General features: G+C 45.6%; 1 protein-coding gene across 11 annotated transcripts in view; it reads right to left on the bottom strand.

Annotated features, from left to right (window-relative positions):
- PALM2AKAP2 (PALM2 and AKAP2 fusion) overlaps positions 1-22,672 on the bottom strand; it is a 360,502-nt gene that overhangs the window by 123,959 nt on the left and 213,871 nt on the right. The window contains exon 1 of one of the 11 annotated variants that reach the window (XM_075931399.2): positions 16,556-16,695. The exons of 7 other annotated variants lie outside the window; for them this stretch is intronic. Coding sequence is in view for 1 of the 4 variants with exons in the window: in XM_025190527.3 (XP_025046312.3) it covers positions 14,973-14,984 (12 nt within the window). In the remaining 3 variants the exon portion in view is untranslated. Of the gene's footprint in view, positions 1-14,108; positions 14,129-14,386; positions 14,952-14,972; positions 15,436-16,555; positions 16,696-22,672 lie in introns of those variants that run through there. 3 more of the 11 variants (XM_025190527.3, XM_025190530.3, XM_025190531.3) reach the window with 3 other exon arrangements.

Genomic DNA, 22,672 nt, shown 5'->3' with positions numbered 1-22,672 from the left:
CGTTGCAAGATTATTACACTAGTGTTGCAGTACTGCTAACCCTTACTTCTGCACTGCTGCATGGCGCCAATGGGCCACATTATGACGTAAATGTTAAAGAGCATGATGAAGTGAGAAAAGCCATCAAGGATTCTTCCTTGGAAACTTGTGTGTTTTCATTGGCAAATAGATACCCACGTGACATCAAAGGACATAGCTGTTTCCCAGCAGCACTGTTGAATGCAACCTAGACACAAATGGAAAGGAGTGGAGATGTCTGTGGGTGGACACAGTTCTTTGTGTACTTTGTACTGAGAAACTGCAGAAGATTCTCTCACTTTTAGATGCTATAGTTCTCTTGAATATGAATCTTAGTACAGGCAGTCCCCGGGTTACGTACAAGATAGGGACTGTAGGTTTGTTAAGTTGAATTTGTATGCAAGTCGGAACTGGTACATATTGTAGGGGAAACTCTAGCCAAACACTTCTCCAGAGCTCAGTTTTATTCTCCCACACCTCACTTCCCTCAGTCCTTTATTCTCAAGCTGAGGTGTCTGCTGAGAAAAGCCGCTCCGCGTCTCCCTAGTCTGCTGGGGGGAGGGGGGGCAGCAGACCAGGGAGATGCAGAGAGGCTTTTCTCGCCGCGGAGGACGCGGGCGGCGGGACCGCAGCGCGTCTCGGCGGTCTGCTGGGGGGGGGGGGTGCCTCACCCCGTTTATAAGTAGGGATCCGATGTAAGTCGGATCCATGTAACCCGGGGACTGCCTGTACGTACCTAGCTTCCTCTGAACCCAGGTCAGGGTACCACTCCTTGTTTATGAGTGGGAATTTGGGTTTGAGGACAGCATCAGGCCTTACAAGGCATCACATTTTTGTAATTGCATACTTTGGATGAGCTTTATTCCTTTAAAACCGTCCGCTGTAGGAGCATTGGATGCAGGAATTCAGAGGCAAAGTGCTCAGCCTACAGACTGCATTTTCTGAACACTATTATAACGCAAAGCCATCTGAAAGCTGCTGAGAAAAGCCGCTCCGCGTCTCCCTAGTCTGCTGGGGGGAGGGGGGGCAGCAGACCAGGGAGATGCAGAGAGGCTTTTCTCGCCGCGGAGGACGCGGGCGGCGGGACCGCAGCGCGTCTCGGCGGTCTGCTGGGGGGGGGGGGGGTGCCTCACCCCGTTTATAAGTAGGGATCCGATGTAAGTCGGATCCATGTAACCCGGGGACTGCCTGTACGTACCTAGCTTCCTCTGAACCCAGGTCAGGGTACCACTCCTTGTTTATGAGTGGGAATTTGGGTTTGAGGACAGCATCAGGCCTTACAAGGCATCACATTTTTGTAATTGCATACTTTGGATGAGCTTTATTCCTTTAAAACCGTCTGCTGTAGGAGCATTGGATGCAGGAATTCAGAGGCAAAGTGCTCAGCCTACAGACTGCATTTTCTGAACACTATTATAACGCAAAGCCATCTGAAAGCGGTAAGAAGTGGTTCAACAGTCACTGTGATGTTTAGAGTAAAATTGGAACATCACAGAGATGGATCAGGCCCAGTGTCTGTCATTCAACTGGGTATTTCTGTTTGACCACCATTAGCATAGGCCAGTGGTTCCCTTCCTTTGGTCCACGGATCCCAAGTGGGCCATGATGGAACTGTAGAGGGTTCACAGAAAGTTGGGAGCTGAGAAGCTCCGTGCCGGCAGCCAGAAAGTCCCTCAGCCAGTGCAGGTCCCTGACTGAGCTGAGGAACACGGCTTGGGAAGCATCACGGGCTGAGGGACTTGCAGGCTGCAGGCAAAGCTATATTGTCTGGTGGGTCCATCAAATTTTAATAGCTCGAAAAGGGGTCCGTAGGCTGGAAAAGGTTGGGAGCCACTGGCATAGACAATCTTGCTGACAACAGACAGTGGGACAGATTCTAGTCTCAGTGAAATCTGAAATGAGTCTGATTTCACTGAAGTTAATGGACCAACTTCAGATTTGTATCAGGGTAGCCGAAAGCAGAATGTGTCAACTGACAATACCAGCATTATCAAGAAATAGTATTATCGGTAGAAACCCAGTTTCATACTACTTGTATACTGGTTTAGCATCACATAAACCTCCCATTTTCAATTGTTAAAACAGTTAATATTTATATACTCATTTTTGGACTGTTACAGATGGAGATTCGGATTGGTCCTGCCTTGAGCAGGGGGCTGGACTTGATGACCTTCTGAGGACTCTTCCAGCTCTATGGTTCTATGACTAGTTTAACTACTTCTTGTAACTCCTGTTTAAAAACGGCTTTCCTTTTCAGCAAATTAAACTTAAAACACAACAAATGGTCTGGTAGCACTTTTTTAGACTAACAAAACATGTGGGTGGGTGGGATAGCATTGGCCTGCTAAACCCAGGGTTGAGAGTTCAATCCTTGAGGATCTCGGGCAAATCTGTCAGGGATGGTACTTGGTCCTGCCGTGAGGGCAGGGGACAAGACTCAATGACCTCTCAAGATCCCTTCCAGCTCTGTGAGATAGGTATATCATAAACTTTTGTGGGCACAACCCCACCTCCTCTGATGACGGGAGAGGACTGAAGAAGTGGGCTGTGCCCATGAAAGCTCATGATCCCGTCTACATGTTTTGTTAGCCTATAGAGTGCTACCAGACCATTTGTTATTTTTTAAGTTTATCTTGTACAGACTAACTCGGCTACCTCATGAAGCTTTTTAGCAAGATTGTACCGAACATAGGTGGATAAAGGAAAGAATATGTACACATTTGTGGTCACTTGCTGTACGAGAGTAATTAATGAGCAATTCTAAATTCAGAGGCAAATAGAACGTTGTCACAGGATCATATACGTACAGCCTAATCGTCCGGTCACTGACTTGAGCGGGAGCAGAACTGGGCCCGTATTTTTCATGTTCAGCCAACACTCATTGGGAATATGGCTTGAGTAAATACTTCCAGATTTTGCCCTGCATCACTGTTTCACTTGCCCATTAATCTGTGTTTGTTAATAGCACTAAAACTGGACTTCCACTTTACTACACGATGGCATATTCCATGCTAATGTGTCCAAACTCCTACACTTATGCCTGTCATTATGGCACAAAAAAATTCAATAGTTTGCAAATCAGACGCTAGAGAGCACAGTGAACTCCCCCTTTCTTCTGAATTTAATCTCATTTAATTTAGCCCGTTCACATTACTGAATGAAAGGAGGTTTTTTGTTTTGTAGTTGTATATATTTTTGGAGCTTTTTCATAGGTAGTTAGAAACCAAGCTTTTAAACCAGAGCAATAATAAAAGCACCCAGAAAACACTCTTCTGATATTTACAATAACTCTTAACATCGATCCTTATTTGTTTTTAACTAATGAGTTAAGGGACTGTTTTGAAGCCTTAAGGTTGAAAAGGGTAACAGATGGGGAGTCAAAAGCTTCTCTGAATAGTACTATTCCACACCAATGCCCATCTCACATTCCTGGCTTCCACGCCTCCCTGAGAGGGGCGAGCACAGAGACCCACTTTGTAGCACTCATGTGTGTTATGCCAGTGCCTCACAGCCATAGTTGTGGACTAAGTGCTAGGCACTGCACATACAGAGAATAGGATGGTCCTTGCCCCAAAGAGCTGACAACTTAAGCATAAAACAAGAGAGAACTTGAGTGTGACTTTGGGACACCCCTGGCTGTGATGTGGTGCAAATTACCTTCTCTTCCTATCCCTCACTTTTTGTGGGTGTGTACACATACTCATTGAGCTGCTTGACTTATTTCAGTGCTGCATCTGGGCTACCATATCAGTAACTAGCAAAAAAAGAAAGGCATACAGTTCAAAAATGAATATATCTGCTCCTATTTCTCTATGTTTTTGTAATTATACTTTTTTATTCTTCATAAAACAAAGGAACAGCCACCGAAGTAATGAACAGAGGAGTGCTAGCAGAGATGTTCAGCACACACAGTCTTCATACACAGCAATTTGTGAGTGGATTAACCTCTACCTCAAGTCCAGTAGTGTCAGACTGAGACCTTGTCTACAGTAGAAAAAATAACTACATCAGCCAACCTCTATACACCTACTACTGTATACAACTATACTCTCCCAGAGTAAATACAGCTTATACTAGCAAAAATAGCTCATATCAGTTCTCCAAACAAAGCTATCCCAGCAAAAGCACTTGTCCAAACAGACACAGTTTTTAACCAAAAACAAAAACAAAATCACAGCCCCTGACCAACATTACACCCCAGCAAAAGTTTGTAATGCATATCTGGGATGATCCCTCTTCCTTGGGTTTTCTAATAATCCAGAGTTTGGGGGCATTTGACAGAGCAGCCCTTCAATCTTTGACTCAAAGGAAGAAAGCATTGCTCCCCTGCAGGAGAGAGTCTGTTATAAGCTTTGTCCAGCTGGTCACCGTGGGAGTCCTGTCCTTTGTGCAGACCAGCAGGGCACACTTATGTGTCAGAGTTAGCAAGAACAGAAAGCAAGTGATATCTGAGATCTGAACTTGTGTTTCCCAGATGTCCCAAAAGAGAACTCGCTCTCTCAACAGGGCTTATCCAAACTTGAGCAATTATAAAACTGCTGAACTAAGAAAAGACCCAGAAAGAGCAGTTGGAAGACTGAAAAGTTTGCAAAGAATTTTCAAAAAGCAGGAGACGACTGGAATCATCTGATATAAATGTAAATGTTTGAAGAGTCTGGAGGGGAAGGACACCCTTAAAACACACTTGTGTTCAATCAAGACCATTTTGAAAGAATGCACTTTGGACCAAAAGACTATGTTCAGTGACTGGTTGACCCAAATGAGTATAATGCCAAATGTGGCTAGCCCTGTGCATGCTGAAATCAATGGGAACACTTGTGGAATGAGCTAGATTGGATGCGTGTGGCTCTAGGCGGCCCTGTCTATATTAATCCCCGCCGTCGATCTATCTACGTGACTTCAGCTACAAAATAGTGTCGTTGAAGTATATGTGCTTACCACGGTGTCTTGTGTGCTGTAAGGTCAGTGAGGGCTGCTTTCCCATCAACACCAGCTACTCTCGTTCTGGTGGAGTACCAGAATTGAGCGCGCTCAGAGATCGTTTTATTGTGTCTAAGCAGACACGAGAAATTAACTGCCTCTGATTGATCACTGCAGCATCAATTGCCAGTGTAGTAGAGACAAGCCCTGAGTTGTGCCTCTCTGAATCCAGCCCCAAAAATTAACAACGTGATCTAATTTGTTGCCAGCTTTCTAGTCACCACTGCACCTCTAGCTCTGCCCCCAAAGCAGTCCTCCATTAGTTATTTCCATACTAAAGCAAAAAGCTGGTTGATGAATTAGCTGTTACTCAAAGCCATAGGGGCCTACCGAGCGAAGAGCTCAATTAAATGTTTACACACAATTTTTATTGAAAATTAAAACCATTCTCCAGAAGCCTTTGGCAAAGTATCCTCACCAAACCAGAGTGCTCTCTCTGTTTTGGTTCTGATCCTCTGCATCAACTATGGCAGATGATGTGGTACAACGTACTTATATGGCATGACGAATGGGGCTTTAATGGTAAGTTAAAAAAAAACCTTCAAACACAACACCAAGAGGCAAGATTTTCAAAAGTGAAATCTATGCCATCAAGTGCCAGTAATGCCTGTCTGGTTTGGCCAATATACATGGCAGAGAATCTCTGCGCCAAAGGATAAATGGACACAAATCAGACCTCAGGAATGGGAACACAAATAAGCCTGTAGGGAAACACTTTAACATTTAGTAACGATTCAAAAGTAGCCATCTTTCTACAAAAGAATTTTCAAACCCTATTACAAAGGGAGACACCTAAACAGGAGTTTGTTTGCAAATTCAATAGAAGCAACTTAAGACTAAATAAAGATCTTAACTGGTTAACACACTACAAAGGCAATTTCCCTTCTTTTGGTATTCACATCTCCACAACAAATGCTGTGAATGAGCCACTTCCACTCTGACTTGATTAGCCTCGTTAACACTATGTATACACCTCTGCCTCTATAACTTCCATCCCTATTCATCTGATGAAGTGGGTTTTACCCGGGAAAGCTTATGCCCTAATAAATCTGTCAATCTCTGAGGCTATGTCTACACTGCAAGGTTTTAGCGCAAAAACCTGTGGCGCATCCACATCTCAAATGCACTTTTGCGCAAGTAAATCAAGAGTAAAACGGCAGAAGAGAGGGCTTTTTCTGGAGTAGGTAAACCTCCTTTTACGAGGCATAACTCCCTTTTGTGTTACAGGTACTGAGCAAAAAGGGAAGTGTGGACACTCTAGAGGCCAAACCACAGGGAAAAAGCACAGGTGCTCTGATGGCCAGTCACAGAATGGCTATCAGAGCTTTCTTGCGCAAGAGCATCCATGCAGCATGGACACTCTTTTGCGCAAAAGCACATCGCTTTTACGATGTGCTTTGAGGTGTGGACATGCTCTTGCACAAGAAGTTTTTGCACAAAGACTTGTTCGCAAAAAGCTTCTTGCGCAAGAAGCATATAGTGTAGACGTAGCCTAAGGTGCCCCAGGACTCCTCGTTCATATAAAGGAAAGAAGTTGACTGAGGTGGTTTTTCAGAAACAGCTTTTAAGACAATTTGAACAATACTGAATTATTTTGCTCTCAAGGAGGAAAACACTCAAGATTCTCTCAAAAGGTTTTTCTGGTCAGTTCAACTGTGATAGGCAACAGACTCCAATGAAATGATGCAGTCAAAGGCATTGCTTTGTTTTTCCTCTTGATAACCCTAAAAAATAGCAGCAGAAGCCCAAAGGAGCAGGAAGGTCTTACTGACCCTCTTAGTTAAAAAGGAACTCTTTGTCACTGTTCTTTGAACATCCTTATTAGACCAGGTCTTCAGCTAGTGCATACTGATTTGGCATAGCTCAACTGACAGCAGGGGTGATGCATGGGAGGGGCACACATGGCCACACGGCCATCCCTGAGATGCTGAGGGAGAGCAAGGGGCCAATGAAAGAGCTGGAAGGGAAGAGGCGGAGCCAGAGTCTTTCTTCTTCCAGTTCCACCAGGCAGCTTGCCCGGGATGCTGCCCACAACAGTGGCTGCATTCCCCCTAAGCATCTGCTGTGTGGCCAGAGACTGACTTAGAGAATGCCCTAGAAAGGACAGAGTTCCACCATTCCTCCAGACCCCCACCTCTCCATGGGCAGGGGGCATGGGACAGTGGGTGGAAAAAAGTCACATGGGTGGGTGGGGTCATGTTCCCCACCCCCACTAGTGCACCCTTTATATCCACTAGTCATACCTGATTGGAGTCAATGCAGCTATGCCAATTTACTCTGGGTAAGGATATGGTCTGGTCAGTCTCGATTATGTGCCGCAATCAATTTAAGCAACTACGTTTTGAACCTTGCATGCATAAAGTTAAAATTTTAATTGTTTTTATTATTTTTGTCTCCTACATACATTTGATCTTTCTGCAAGTGAGTCATGGCTTTCCTCTGACACTCTTGCCTGCCACACTGATGCCTGTTCCTCTCTAGATGAAAATACGCCGTGTGATACAACTCCCATTAAAAACATATGAAGAATTGGAATTGCATATTTGTGACATCCCACTATTTCCTTGTCACTTTGCAAGTGCCTAAGTGTTTTAAAATCAGGTCAAATTAAGTCTATGAAATTACTGATAGTAGTTTCCATAACAACATGGGAATATTGTTCTCAGGAGCATATCAGCAGGAATCTTTTCTTGTGCTAAATTTCCGGGGAGGAGGGACCTTTAAAAGTCGAAGAAAGCGACCTATTTACAAGAAAATATATCGGAAGCATGCTTGAGAGTTAAGGCTCTCTTGACACTTCTGTTTCTCTTTTAATGTTTTGGGAATACTGTTCTATATTTCAACAGAGTAAAATAAGGTAAAAAATGGTGACAACACGTTTGGTCAACTCACACTTAAAATCGATAACCATGTAACCGCTGAAAATCTCACTGGTTACATGCTGCAGGCTCTCCAGTATAAAACTTAAATAAACTTTATACTGCAGAGCCTGCAACACAGCCAGCTTCCAAGGAGCGGGGCGGGCAGCTGTTGCGCATAAGCTGGCTCTTTGTGTACTCCAGGTCAGGCTGCCAGTCCCACTCCCAGGAGTGGGGCCAGCAGCCAGAGACAGTGCATGTCAGCACCAGCTACCAGTGTGTCCCAGGAGATGGGTTATAGCATAAGCCAGCTGCCACTGCACATCGGCTGCCAGCCCAGCTCCCGGGGGAGCCACCTATGCTGTGGGCTCTGCAGTATAATCCTTATTGCAGAGCCTGCAGTGCGTGTAATCACTAAGAATTTTAACCGTTACACGGTTACTTTAAAAAAAAAATTTGCAACCTACTGTATATTTACAATCTTTATTTTTCTTGCCTTTATCTTTCACTCTGAATGGGTGGGATGAATGGCAGCCCTTGAACTGCTCCACACTCACATTTTACTGTGTATCTAAGTGCCTCTTATCACTCATCATGGTACCTCAGCCCTCCTCCCTTGTTCTGTGCAAAATATCAAGTTACTCCTTACCATAAACATGTCTTTAGGGTTTGTAGCTTAGGTTTTTTAGCTCTGTAATGCACTTGGAGATGCAATAAAAACCTTGCTTACTATATGCTCCATAATAGGTCTTTTATTAAAGTAGCTACAAAAAATAAGCCGCATGGTCTATTGTGCCCCCTCTTTTGTTTTAGGGTCTCAATAACATAACCATCACTGTGACATTTGGGTATCTATTGTGTTTCTCTTCTAAATCCACACACATGTCAGTAGTAGCTCTTTGTTTACTATGTACCTAGATATGAAATACCTGGTTGCTAGAGACTATGCCTATCCAGTTGTATTGTAGGGTGCAGCACTGCATACAACAGACCCCTGATGCTAAAGGAAGTCTTTGGACAGCAGTGTGATAATCATACCACCACCTACAGAACATGGAAACCAGCTGCCAATTAAGTTAATAGGAAACTACAAAAAAGATATTTGCTACAGACAGGTTACTGGATTAATCTACATGCAATACTGCATCACAAAACACAGATACATAACTAGCATTTTTGTGATTCTGTATTTGAATATTTATTGATCTTACCTTACATAGCTAATCCTATAAACACGGTTATGACCATAAATTTAATTAAAAGCTAGCTTAAGTTAGCAGAGCATAGTATTAAGTCCTTGAAATGCCAATTACATGTAGAAGATTTCTGCACTGCTACAATACTTCAGGAGGGAGGGGGGAGCCTACAGCAAAGAACAATGTATTATGTTTTGCCTACACTACTGGTGGTACTTTTGCTGACAATATTTGTGTTCAGATAAAATATCACCATCTCAAAGCATAGCTTTCCTTCTGTTTGATGCCACAATGGAATCATTATGTTTTGTTTATGGACATCACCGATTTACGATGCCACAGAAATAACTGATCTCACTACAAGAATCAGGATACAAAAAAAAAAAAAAAAAAAAAATTCAAGATGAGAGCATCTTGGTTTACAAAGAAATACTTTGCTGATTATTCCAGCTGCCCAAGAGAAATCAGGGCTCCATTATGCTGGATAACTATACATACAGTTCCTGCCCCCAAGCATTTACAGTATGAGTAGACACGACAAAGGCAATATTAACATCCCCATTGGTACAACTAAAGCAGAGAGATTAAATGACTTATCCAAGTCACAAAGGACATCTGTGGCAGTGCCAGGAACTGAATGCAAATGGTATGATGGTGCAGTTTATTAATAAACATAATTCTTCCTTAGACCACAATTCCTCTCTTTAATAGTGAGCAAAAGTTACAAAGGTGATTCTAAAACAAGTGTGAACAAAAAAAAACAGATTTATATTTTAATGGCATATTTTAAAGTGTTCCTAAATTATAATGTCTATCTTTAACATATCCCTATTGATGCTTCTAAAGGCCCAGTTAATGTTTTAGGGAATTGGCCCTACTTAAAATGCATTATTGCTTTTCTTTGTTAATGAGGGACCAATGAAATCATTCTTTCTGCTCAACCAAACTGTCGAGGACCTCACTTTTGGCATCACATCACATGAAGATATAGTATAGAGCAACACACAGAATGCAGCATCATTATTCTTTTAGATTTGATTGTTTTCTACCACTTCTCTGAAGTTATCCTGAACGCTGCTTTTCCCTCTCAATCACAGTATTGTTTCCACTGTTTAAAAAGACAGAATACTCAAGCCTTTAATCAGCCAGAACCCCCACTGAAGCCAATGGGATTTTTATTGGGTGAAGACTGCAAAATATGGCCCATGTTGAAGCCTGCAACTAAAACTGAACGTCAAGATTTGTTCATGAATGTAAATGCCAAGTGCGAGCTTAATGTTATGAGGGGGCTTCTCTGGAATTACATTCTAAAAAAGGAAGCAAAAGAAAGGATGCATTTTGCACAGTATCACAAACTTCTAATTCAAAATGTTGACTGTTATGCCATCATTTTGGATCCAAACTGCACGATGAGCTTTTTATTAGGTAAACATAATACCTCCAGGCATCCAATGAGGTTGGAGCCCTGTTGTGCGTGAAGCTGTGCAAACACAGTAGACAGTTCTGCCCTGAAGAGTTTGCAATCTGAACAGAGAAGTCAAAAAAGCCATTATCTCCATTTTACAGATGTCCTGAGGCAAGACAAGATTTAAGGCCCTAGCCAGGAAGGTTTTTAACCAAGTGCAGTCTCACTGAAGTTGGACAGGCTACACGTCTGACTGATATTACATATCCATGGATGCACTCAGGACTAATTTAACACTTCTCCCACTGATGTGCATGGGAGTTTTGTGAATGGTTTAAATGGAAGCAAAATTAGCTCACTGCTGAGTGCTTATGAAAATTCCACTCTAAGAATTTGCCCAAGGCTACACTTGAAGTCTGTGACCTTGGACAACTAAATCTGTACATCTGACCTCAGTCCAATGCCTTCTATCTCCCATCTCCTGGCAGATTTGAATGATCTCTACTTTCCATGCCAGCAAAAGAATCCAAAGACAGGAAAACAGGTTTGCTATGGCTGTGATATATTTTCTTAATCCTGTTCACTTACAATTAAGGTGAATGTGAACTTTGCTAATCTGCATTTGTCTCACTACAAAATTAATTAATGGCTTATCCTTTAAAAGGATGGAGTGGACCATTGTAGAATACTAATTTGCCACTGCAATAGTGTCAGAAATCATGTGCAACGTAAACCCTTGACGTAAAAATAATTTTAGGAGAGAGCTCTAAAAATTCTTGAGCTTTTGAAAACAAGTATCAACCATTTTAGCAAATTGTTAGGTAAGAATTATACCAATTAAATACACTACTGCATTTGTCAGCAAATAGTCCATACTGCTGCTAGAGTTCATAATAAGACTTCATTTTCCAAAGCCATGCTTTAATGGCCTAGGCCAGTGCCAATTAAAACACAAATCTCTGTGGGCCAAATACTACCCTTGGATAAGTATACACTGCTCCCATTGAAGTCAATAAGGCTAAGTCTACACTAGAAACCTCACAGTAGCATAGCTGGATGGACACATCTGCACCCATAGCGGTTCTAAGCGGACTAGAGAGAGCTCTCCCATTAACATAAATGAACCACCCACAAAGAACAACAGTCGTTATGTCAATGGGAGGCCAACATCCACCAACACAATGCCGTCCACACTTAACTTATGTCAGTCAGTGGTTTGTTTTTTCACAAGCCTGAGCAGCAAATTTTACCACCAAAACAGATAGTGTAAACATTGCTAACATCCAGTTCTTCACTCTCAGTTTTTAGCCCAGGATGAACTGCAACCAAATTCAATTTACTCCTGATTTATACAAGTGTGGGAATCAATTTGGGCCCAGTGACTCCAGAGAACAAATTTGAAATTGTTAAAAACACTATTAAAAGAGATCAACTGTAAAGGATTAAGAAAACCCCAAAGAAATAAGACTGCCACTTCAGCGTGTAGGCACAACAGGATATAACTTACGATCTCAGAACAGCAGGAAGATTCCATTATTAAGAAACAAATCAACAGCCAAAATTTTACGATGTGTGCCAAAAGAGGGACTCAGTTGCAGAAGAATTCAACAGGATACTGAGCTTGATCATGCACTCGTCTGACCTGGTATGTCAGCTCCTATGTTCCATATGTTGACACTTAAATGTGCAACATAAGAGTTTAAGTTTGGGCTCCCATTTTTAATGGGCCAGGACATTTATTAGTCAGACTTCAATATTTTTATTTGAGACTCAGAAACTTTAGCGGATAGGTAGTGTCTGTCTCTGGGAGTGTTATCACAAGGAGCCTGGGAATTTAAATTCATAACTCTGCTAAACACTTAAAATCATGGTCTCAAAGACACTGGGTTTCTGGTTTATTACATCAATCTGTGACCCACTAATCCCCGTTTTGTTCTATGACAGCAGAGGTGTTAACAGTCCACTTCACCTTGAATGATCTCAAACAATACACTTTAACTACTTATGTAAAGAATCTGTCCCACCTTATATTTAGCTGTGACACTGAGCACCAGAAGAACAGCTCCATATTGAAAGCCTGTCTGTTTTTAAACCAGCAAAAGTTGGTCCAATCAAAGATATTACCTGACCTACCTTATCTCTAATATCCTGGGACCAACACTGCAAACAACTTCTTATAACCTGGCAGATGGCATAGCTGGGAACAGGCAGACAATCCTATATGTTCATCTGGCAATGGGAGCAGGAAAATTGTAGCGAGTTCTTGATTCTAGAACCGATTTGTCCTTTGCTCTGACAGCCTAACTTGGTTGACCTTCAAGGTCTGTTTACTCAGTCTCTCTGTGAGGTCTTGGAGTGAGTTGGTTAATTGGGAAAGGTTTAGTTCTTTGAGGGCCAAGGAATTTTTTACTGGTGGCAATGGGCAAAAACAAACTAAGATGCAAGAAAATTGTCCATTTACCTAGATTTGAAGGACAAATCTACTCTATATCGATTTAATTGTGCACATAAATTCCTCTCATAAACCTCCAGTCATTTAATATTCTTTCATGTATTACTGCAGCACAAAAAACGTAAGAAACATTCCATCAGTACCAACTGCTAGAAAAGAGACAGCCAACATATCAATAAATGCATAAATTAAAGAACCTTGGCAGCTTGAACAAAATTGTTCACGCAAGTACTGCAAATGTGTTAATTGCTGGTCAGCTGAACTCAGAATGGCCTAGCTGCAAAAGGATAGTTCAGCATGATGAAGTGTCAAAAATCACAGGGAGAATGGTAACAGTAAAGGATAACAGTGAATGTTGCATTATGCATGTTACAATGGCATTTCATTTCCTGGTGAAGCTTGCAACCAATACAGTATCTGCATAGCTAACCAATTCACAACTGTGTGCTCCTCAGTGCAGACCTGGCTTTCTAACACTCAAGCAAGTCAAACAAAAACCCGGTATAATTAATTTCATTCATCCCATGCTCAAAATATTAATCGGTTCCTCGAAATTTAAAAGCAAGATATCCTGGATGCTTCAGTTCTTAGGGGCATTTTTTAACCTTTGTTGGGTCAGAGACTGCTGACCCTCAGGCAAGTAGATTTTGTGTGCTCCAGTCCCGCTGTGGTATAGCGGGGTGCTGGAGTGCCAGCTCAGACTCCCCGATGCTGGGAGGGAAGCCCCAAGCCTTAGGGGCCAGATCCAGGCAAGCCAGGAGCTTCAGGTTCCCCACCCCTGTTTTAAGCCCTTAAGAGCCCTGGCTCTTGAATTCCATGTACAAGGAATATTAGTTGGCAAAGAATACAGAAGCAGACTCAAAACAGCTCTTACTAGTTCTGAAGTTGTACATATAACAAGAAAGGGAAAAAAACCATCACCAGTTTATATCAAAACCTCCATGAACTACTGCTACTGACCTCTGCTATTAAAAGGCACCTCCATGGTTTAATTTACTTTAAAGCTCACATGGTTCATCATGTAAAACAATCTTTGAGCAGGTATTTTAAAACAAGGAAAAAATACTGTTAATGTCAAACACACACATAGATACACACACACACACTAAAAGTTTCCTATTAGTATAGAAATATATGCTATCCACATTTTAAAAAATGGTCTGACAGAGCTCTGCAATGAAATTAAACAAAAAACTCACCCATGCACTCACTTTTCTGGAACATGCATAAATTAATATTCAATAAATAGAGTACGTGCCCCTGTGCTTCATTCGCAGCTGTGCCTGGTGATTTCAAACACTGTGAGCTAGTAAGTTATGAATCAACTTGCACTCAAAAAAAAAAAAAGTTAAGCAGCCTTACAGAGCTCTCAAAGCTGTTGAGTCAATACCATATAATTATGGAAATAAAATAAATCCCTATCAGCAATGCAAAACCTCACAATGCACTCACCAGCTATGAATATCAATTGACATACCTGAGCTCTGAGAGAATGCTAGATGGAATCCAGCATTTCAGTGCAATGCTGAAATGCTCATCACATTTCAGAATAAACACACTTTCATTTGCCTATTAAAATCAGAATCAAGGACTTCATTCGAATAAGTTACTGCCTTAACATACATTTTCTGCAGCTGATATGTGATTATGGCCGAGAACCAAGGCTTAATACTGCTACTGCTCATTCTAGCCAATGATTAATTCCATTAGTAACTCAAGTGGTTGCTCATACACAGGGCTCTTATCCCTCCTACACAGACATCTGAATAACCTTCAAAAGTGACACCAAAAATGGAGGATGAAATATTGGGAAAAGTTTCATAGTGGTTTAAAATTAAGCCCTCAATATTTAAAATCCATAACAAGCGTGTTTTTATTTCCCAGTGACCCAGAGGCGGCATGATTTGTCAACCAGACAATTTTAAACACAACTTACCCCCCATAAAAATTAGGAGCACTTGAAAGAAATAATTTGGGCTCTTTTCAAATTGAGTGTTCATGCCTGCTACAAGATTTCCCAGCTAATCATTAACTCCTTGCCTCTCATTCATTTTTGTACCTACATTTGCGAACATGATTCAAAATTCAACCAGACTTCCTGGCATTTCGTTGGGGATGCCTGCTAAGAATTCCCACCGATTTGCACTGAAGACTTCCCGAAGTTCAGAGGAAAGCAGGGGCAGAGCTCAGCGCTTCCAAAGGGAGGCGGGTTACGCGAGGAGTCGCAGCTTCCCAGCGAGCCGCGTGGGATCCGCTCCTTGCAAAGCCCAGGAGTAAGCCTGGCGCGGAGACTGGAAGCGCTGGGGAGCGGAGCGGCTGCAGAAGGGGGCTCCCCAGGAGCGCGCTGCCAGGGTTTCACGGCGCGGGCTAGCGAGTGGCCGCCGCAGCAGGGAAACGTGCTGGCGCAGGATTGCTAGCGCGGAGTGTTTGACATTCCGCACACATGGAGGGCTCAGCCACTGGCCGCTCTGCTCCCCCCTCGCCCGCGTCTTCACTGCAGCGAGCCCTGCCCCTCCGGCGGCGGCTGCTCTGCTCTCAGCTCTGCCCCCCCCAGCCCCTCTTTCAGCTGGACCCCCCACAGGGCCCGCCCCCGCCGCCTCCTTGCAGCTGCGCCCCTGCTCCTGCGCTGGCTGCACAGCGACCCCCTCCTATGGCCAAGCCAGGTACAGAAAGGGCCCTGCCCCGAACAGACCCCCCCAACCCGAACCGGCTTCCCCCAGCTGCAGGGTCAAAGGGCTCCCAAGCACAGTCCCCAGCAGAGCGCGCCTGCCTCCAGCCCAGCCCCCCTCCCGGGCTGCCGACCCCACACCCAGGGCCACCCCCCGTCCCTCGCGGGCTGCCGACCCCTCACCTGCTCCCACACCCAGGGCCACCCCTCCCCTCCCCTCCCGGACTGCAGACCCCTCACGCACCCCTCCCCTCCCGGGCTGCAGACCCCCCCACACCCCTCCCGGACTGCAGACCCCTCACGCACCCCACCCCTCCCGGACTGCAGACCCCCCCCCCCACCCCTCCCGGACTGCAGACCCCTCACGCACCCCACCCCTCCCGGACTGCAGACCCCCCCCCCCCCCCGGACTGCAGACCCCTCACGCACCCCACCCCTCCCGGACTGCAGACCCCCCCCCCCCACCCCTCCCGGACTGCAGACCCCTCACGCACCCCACCCCTCCCGGACTGCAGACCCCCCCCCCCACCCCTCCCGGACTGCAGACCCCCCCACGCACCCCACCCCTCCCGGACTGCAGACCCCCCCCCCCACCCCTCCCGGACTGCAGACCCCCCCCACCTCTCCCGGGCTGCAGACCCCTCACGCTGCCCCCTTCCTTCCCCGTCCAAGCAGAACTTGGGGGGGGGGGCGCAGCCCGCGGAGCTTTCCCCGCCCTAGCCACGCAGCACTCGCCCCCCACGGCGCTATGAATTGCCCCCTCCCCCGCCGCTCATCAGCCCCTCACCGCCCCCCGGCCGGAGCACCCAGCCGCCCTGCCCGCCTGCAGCGCCCGGCCCCGCAAAGCCTGCGGCACGCAGCTCCGACTCGCAGGCGGCGGGGAGCGGCCCCCGCCCTGGGGCATTTCGCGCCTGCCCTCTGCGGGGGCAGCTTCTACCCCCCTCCAGCCCCAGCCACCTCCCCCCGGGGGCAACTCACCGGGGATGCGGCTGCAGCGCCAGCGGTGCCCCGAGGCTCCGGCTCCGGGCAGCCCGTCAGCAAACTGCGGCAGCCCCCTTGCGCGCTGGGGGCGTGGGCTGGGCTCCCCGCGCGGCGTGCCCCCGAGGCCGCCCTCCCTCTGCCGCCGGCTCCATGCACCGGCCAAGGGGCGGGCTGGCTCGGCTGCCCGTGCACGCAGCGCCGAGCGGGGGCACCACCCCGAGCCGCTTGCTCAGGTTCCAGCAGCCCGGGGACAACCCGGGCAAGTGGGGCCTCCTGGCGGCCCGGGCAGTGTCGGCTGGAAACACCAGTCCCGGTAAGTGCCAACTAGGTGAGAGCTGAGCGAGCTACAGCTGCGCTCACCTTGTTCTGAGCCTGCAGAGCGCCTAGGCCAGGGGGCTGCTCTAGAGCTGCAGCTCCAGATACTCACACACATAAGCAACTAACTTTGCATTAGGACAGGGCTACTCGACATGGGGCCGGTCTGTTTGCGGCCTGCGGCGCAGTGCGGGTTTATGGGGGGGCCCTCAACATGCACCCCGCAAGTGGGAGCCAAAACAAAAAAAGGAGTCATTAGCATGGGCTGTTGCTATGCGTTTTAGTAGTTCAATTCCAGGACTGTCAGAGCTCATTAAAAGTGCTGCTCTAGGGGTGGAATGGGGCAAATATTGCATTTTATGAATATCAGCAGCACTGACTTAAATGGGGCCTGTGTGTTGTGTAGTCTTGCCTTAATCTTTGTATTCATGCCCGTCAGTGTGAAAAAGCTATTTGCATGTACATGCAACCACACGTAGGTTGCAGCCCTCTGCACCTGCTGTGAGTATCATTGTGGCTCCCAGCGGTTCCAAAGTTGAGTAGCCCTGCATTAGGAGAATACATTGTGGGCAAAACAAAAGGGGTCCAGGAAGTACTTGAAATTTACTTAACTCATGTTAATGTACTTAACTTAACCCTCTAACTAGCAACTTCGCCCCTGCTTTTCTTCTTGCTCTGAGGCATGGGGTAGGAATTTGGGGATAGTCAATTACATCTCCGACTTTCCTATCCCCCTGGGCATTTGTGCTGCTAGCGAATAGGACAGGTAGAACCAAACCTGTGTCCTTCTCTGCCTACCTGATTGTGGCAGGGAGTAAGTGGGTACACAGTACCTGTCTGTTTCTTTCTGCCTGGTTCAAAGCTCAGGGGTAGCTCTCTCAGGTTTATAAGGGGAGGTTTACTATCCCTTACTTCCTCATAGAGCTGTGTAAACCAGATTACAACAGGTGCATGGACCCACGAGCAGAGCCGGCTCTAGGTTTTTTGCCACCCCAAGCAAAAAAAATTTTTGGCCACCCGCTACTCCTTTTTGGTTGGCTTTTACATGTTTTCACTGTGCAATGTTTGTTTTGACAGTTTAAAATTACAAAAACAATAAAAACAAAATTTGTAGTTAGTGAAATAAAACAATTTGCTACTAGTGTACTCTTAATTTTAACAAAATCATAATTACAAACAATTTGGGTTCAACTATATACTGTAATGAAAAACATTAGTGTCTTCCAGCGTGCCCAGTTTCTTAAATTAAAAGAATTTATATGAACTGAATTTTCTGGGTATTATGCTTGCGTAGCCTTTTAATAATTCAGTAAAATCTAAATTTTTTGCAATGGTACTTTCAATTGAAATTAATGTGAATCCTGACAAATGATTTTAAGACATGGCAGACCTCAAATAATTTTTTAGTAATTTCAGTTTTGAGAAACTGCGCTCACCAGAAGTCACTGATACTGGTAATGTTAAAAGAATGCGTAATGCTATAGCAGTGTTTGGAGTGAAAAAATAATTTCTTGCTATAAATTCTAATACTTTTAGAGGAGAAGTTTTAGGACTTATTAGCTCAGATTAAGCTATTAATTCATCATACAAATATAATTTTAATTATTTTTTTCCCATAAAGGCAAAGATGCTTCAAGTAAACTCCCCCTCCCCTTTCACTCACAACAGCCTTTTCCCTGCCCTGTTCAGCCCCTCACTATGCACCCCTCACTCCCAACTCACAGCCAGCCCAGCCCTGCCCCCCCTACCTGCTGGTGCCCCTCACTCCTAACCCACAGCCAGGCCAGTCATGGGCTCCCCCCACCAGCTGCCAGTGCCCCTCACTCCCTGACCCACAGCCAGCCCAGCCCAGCCCTGCCAGTGCCCCTCACTCCTGACCCACAGCCCTGGGCATCCCTGCCTCACTCTGCCCCTGCTGCTGGGGGCCAGTACCTGGAGGCTGACCCCTCCTGACAAATTCCCTCGGGGTCTCCTGTGAAGAGCTTGGTGGCCTGCTTGGCCTTGCGCTGGAGGTTCCTGATGAAGACGGGGAAGTAGCTGGCCTCCCAGAGGCAGCTCAGGCTGGGCTGGCCCCGTGTCTGCAGTAGGAGCTGGGGCAGGCGGTGGGGCTGCTCCACCAGTACCTACAGCTTCTCCAGGGCCTGCAGGGCCTTGTCAGCGTGGTCCGCCTGGCCGTGCCCAGACTGCAGACTGCGCTTCCTCCACCGGGGCCATCCCCCCACGAACCCACCCCGGCCCCCGCAGGCAGGGCTGACCCGAAGTAGGCGGCGGAGCCAGGTAGCAGCAGGAGGCAGAGGGCGGCCAACAGGCTCTGGGCGCACATGGGGGCAGTGCTGCGCGGCGGGTAGTGGTGTCTCCTGCGGCTCTTTAAAAATCGGTGGGGCAGGGCCGGGGGCGGCTGCTTACCTGGAAATGTCACCCCTGGAAATGCGCTGCCCCAAGCACATGCTTGATTTGCTGGTGCCTAGAGCCGGCCCTGCCCATGAGGATGACAAAGGTGCTGTTGAGGGAGACTAGAAAAATCACTGGTGCCTGCTGCCATGACGACGTTACAAATCTTGCCATATTTGGTGTTTTTCTTAATGCTACAACTGCTGGGATTATAGAATCTCAGCTGTCATTTAAAAACTCCACATAGTACATTTCTAGCCCTTGCTTTGGGAGAGAAAAGCTTGGAAACCATATGTAAGCATCCCATAAAGGCTCAGAAAGCAGGTGGTGAATAAAAAGAACCCCAAAGAAATTAATGCCCTTTATAAGATGCTTCAACTCCAAAGAGATTCAGATATTTCTGAAACTTCAATACAGCATTCTCCTCTTCCCCCACTCTTACTGCCCCCACACTGGACTACGTTTAAATTGTGGGAGTACAACACGGAGTTGTTTTATGAGCAGAAGCAATATAGCAAGTAACCCGATGCGGTTTTGATTTTTTACTTCTTCTTACAGCAGGGAAGCATTTAATTAGTATTAATGAGGCAAGCACAGAGGAAATCAAGTGTTATTTCATCATGGATATTTTAAATGAGTTTTGCATATTGCTTGTAATTTGCATTATTAACATTTACAACAGTGGAACAAAATTATGTCTTAATTTTGGCTTTAACGATGCATTTTGTTAATGCTATGCCTCTTGCTTGCAGAGATGGAGCTAACTGCTGGAGTGAAAGGCAGGAAGAAGAGGTGACTGTCAGATTGCAGCCGTTGCTAACTTTTTCTTTAAAGGCAAATGGGAATTTTGCCTGACAAGTGAATGAGCAGCTCAATCGATGCATGTTGTCCCAAAAGTGTTTTGGAAAGGATGCAGAATATGTAATAGCTGCAAAATCAATCCAGTTGTCAGCTAAGGGAAGGGCTTTTGTTATTACTTAATTGATATTTTCCCACCCCTGATTCCTCCAAAGCTTCTTCCTGCTTTTGGTGCTCCATAGTTTTGGAAGAGAAGCAGCACTATCCATATCTTTGTTCCCACGCAAGCCAGTAGACATCTTAAAGGGCAAGATACTGCTAATTTGCAAAAAGCATTGGCTTTGACAACTTTTCCCTGAACCTCTTCGCTGCTGCACGTGGACAGGGAGGGCCCGGATCAGTACTACAGAGCATCTACGTGAAGGGCCTTGAAGTGCATCCTCTGTGGAGGTCTCCAAATTGGGGGGGATTTTTGTTGCAGGGGCACCTGCAAATGTGGGGAGTCATACGCACTGTGTATTATATAGGAATGGGAAAAATCCCAAGTTAAAAATAGCATGGCTTGTTGCATCATTTTGACAGAAGGAATGATTGAAACTTGCCTAAGGGCTCTAGGATTGAGCCCGTTTTCAGTACCAGCACATGCAGTCAGGCCATTCAAGCTCTCCCATGGTCTGATACTCTTCCTGAAGTCAGTGGGAACTACAGATACAAAACTTCCGTTCGTTCTATGGGAAGAAAAGGCTTCCTTTTAAGCATGTAACAGTGCTCACTTATACTCACTCCGTCTGCCCCCCCATCAGCTGTCCTAGGGCACAGACTGCCTGTCCTCAGTCATGGCCTCAGGCTAGAAATAGAACTGTAACTTTGACTGGCTGAGGAACAAAGATTTCCTCAACTTGGGCAGGGTGAAAAACAGAGGAAGGAATAGTAAAGGAAGTCAGAAGTGGGTGAAGGGGCCAAGAGGAAGGGCTATCCCCCCTCCCTCCTTGCAGTTAGTGGCCCATACTCCCATGGGGGCAGATGGAAACCTTGACATGAAGCTAAGTCATCCTTTCAGTAATAAGGGAGATGTTCATAGATACCTAGGAATCCTAGTTGCAATGATTTGTGACGTGTATGCTGATTGAACCAAGAATGTGCCTTCAGCTTTGAACACGTCTGGGGGACACATCAGGAACTGAGAACATCTTAAAAGGAAGAAATTCTTTCCATGCAAGTATTGGGGGCCCGGTACTAGGCCTCATAACCAAGGAAGGGAAAATGCTTTCTTTAAACCCAGGTGGTTCTGGAAAGCAGTGTGTGCTCTTGGTAACAGGCTTCTTTTCTCATGTCTTCTCCCATTATGAAAGGAAAGGAAACGTGACCCTGAAAGATGATGTCTTATCTGTTAGTCTCCAGCCTCAGTGTTCAGTGAGGAAGAGGAGCGGGTTTTCCTTGCAATGCAGATTTAAAAAATAGCTGCCAAAAAAATGGAGATGAGAACCTCCCCCTCCCACTCAGCACGCTATGCGGATAATGTGAATGAAGGACCACACATCTTTGCACTGACTATTTGTCTGAAAGGAAAAAAATAGAACTCCTGTGCATCCTCCGTGCACTCCATAAGAGCCCAGTAATGGCAGTGAGCCAGTCAGCTAGCATCAGAGCTATGAGAAAGCTGGAGGTCACATTCAGAAGTGCTTTATATTCAATACATGGGTAGAATGCTTAATATTACAGAGCAACACTGGTCTGGTAGATACAGAACAAGTGTGGGAGTCAGAAGTCCTATTCCTGGCTCTGTCATTGGCCTACTGCAGGCTTTAAGGACAGTCACATACTCTTCTTGTCAATTTAGATAAGATCTTCAGGGTAGGGAGTGTGTTTTGTTATGTGTTTGTACTGCTACTAACAGTGGGAGCTCAGTCTTGACTGAGGTATTAATAATTGTAACTGTTTATATTACTTAGATGGCTCCAAGGCTTACATCCCTCTTAGTTACACAAACATGCAGTATTTATCACACAAACCCTAATCACGCAATCACATATGACTGCAGTGAGACTTTTGGGGGAATAGTGTCACAGCATTGGTTGTGTGAGCTGTTTCATCAACCCTACAATTACACACCTAATCCTATCAATACAGGTGAATTCATAAATCAGTCCCATCAGAGTGGGTAGCTACTCATGGTAGGATCCTACTTAAGTTACATCAATAGCAAAATAAAGTATGAAACATTAAAGTATTTTCCCAGCCTTCCAATTGAAGTCCCACCATTCAGCCCTCAGCTTGGTTTTGTAGTTTGGAGCAAGGTAACAAATCAATCTAACCCTAAGAAATTCATAGCGCGTGTCACAATAGGAGTTTTTGCTGCAGTTGTTTGGAAAAATTGCGTATACACTTTCATGGCACGCCCAGGAGTTAGATAATGCAGTCATCAAGCTACAGCAGTGGTCCCCACCATGGTGCCTGCTGGGGCACTTATGTGCACCCACCGAGTGATCAGGGCCAGCTCCAGCCATTCTTGTGCCCTGGCCAGGCAGCGCCTGTGGAGGATCCGCCCCCGGACATGCGGCAGCCCCAAAAGGTTAGGGACCACTGATCTACAGCAATAAAAGTTGAGAA

Source organism: Pelodiscus sinensis, chromosome 6 (assembly GCF_052426305.1).
Source record: "Pelodiscus sinensis isolate ZL-2025 chromosome 6, ASM5242630v1, whole genome shotgun sequence".
In the NCBI taxonomy this organism is placed as follows: Eukaryota; Metazoa; Chordata; order Testudines; family Trionychidae; genus Pelodiscus; species Pelodiscus sinensis.
Note: the sequence above shows the minus strand (reverse complement) of the source record. Positions and strands in the feature narration are given on the sequence as shown.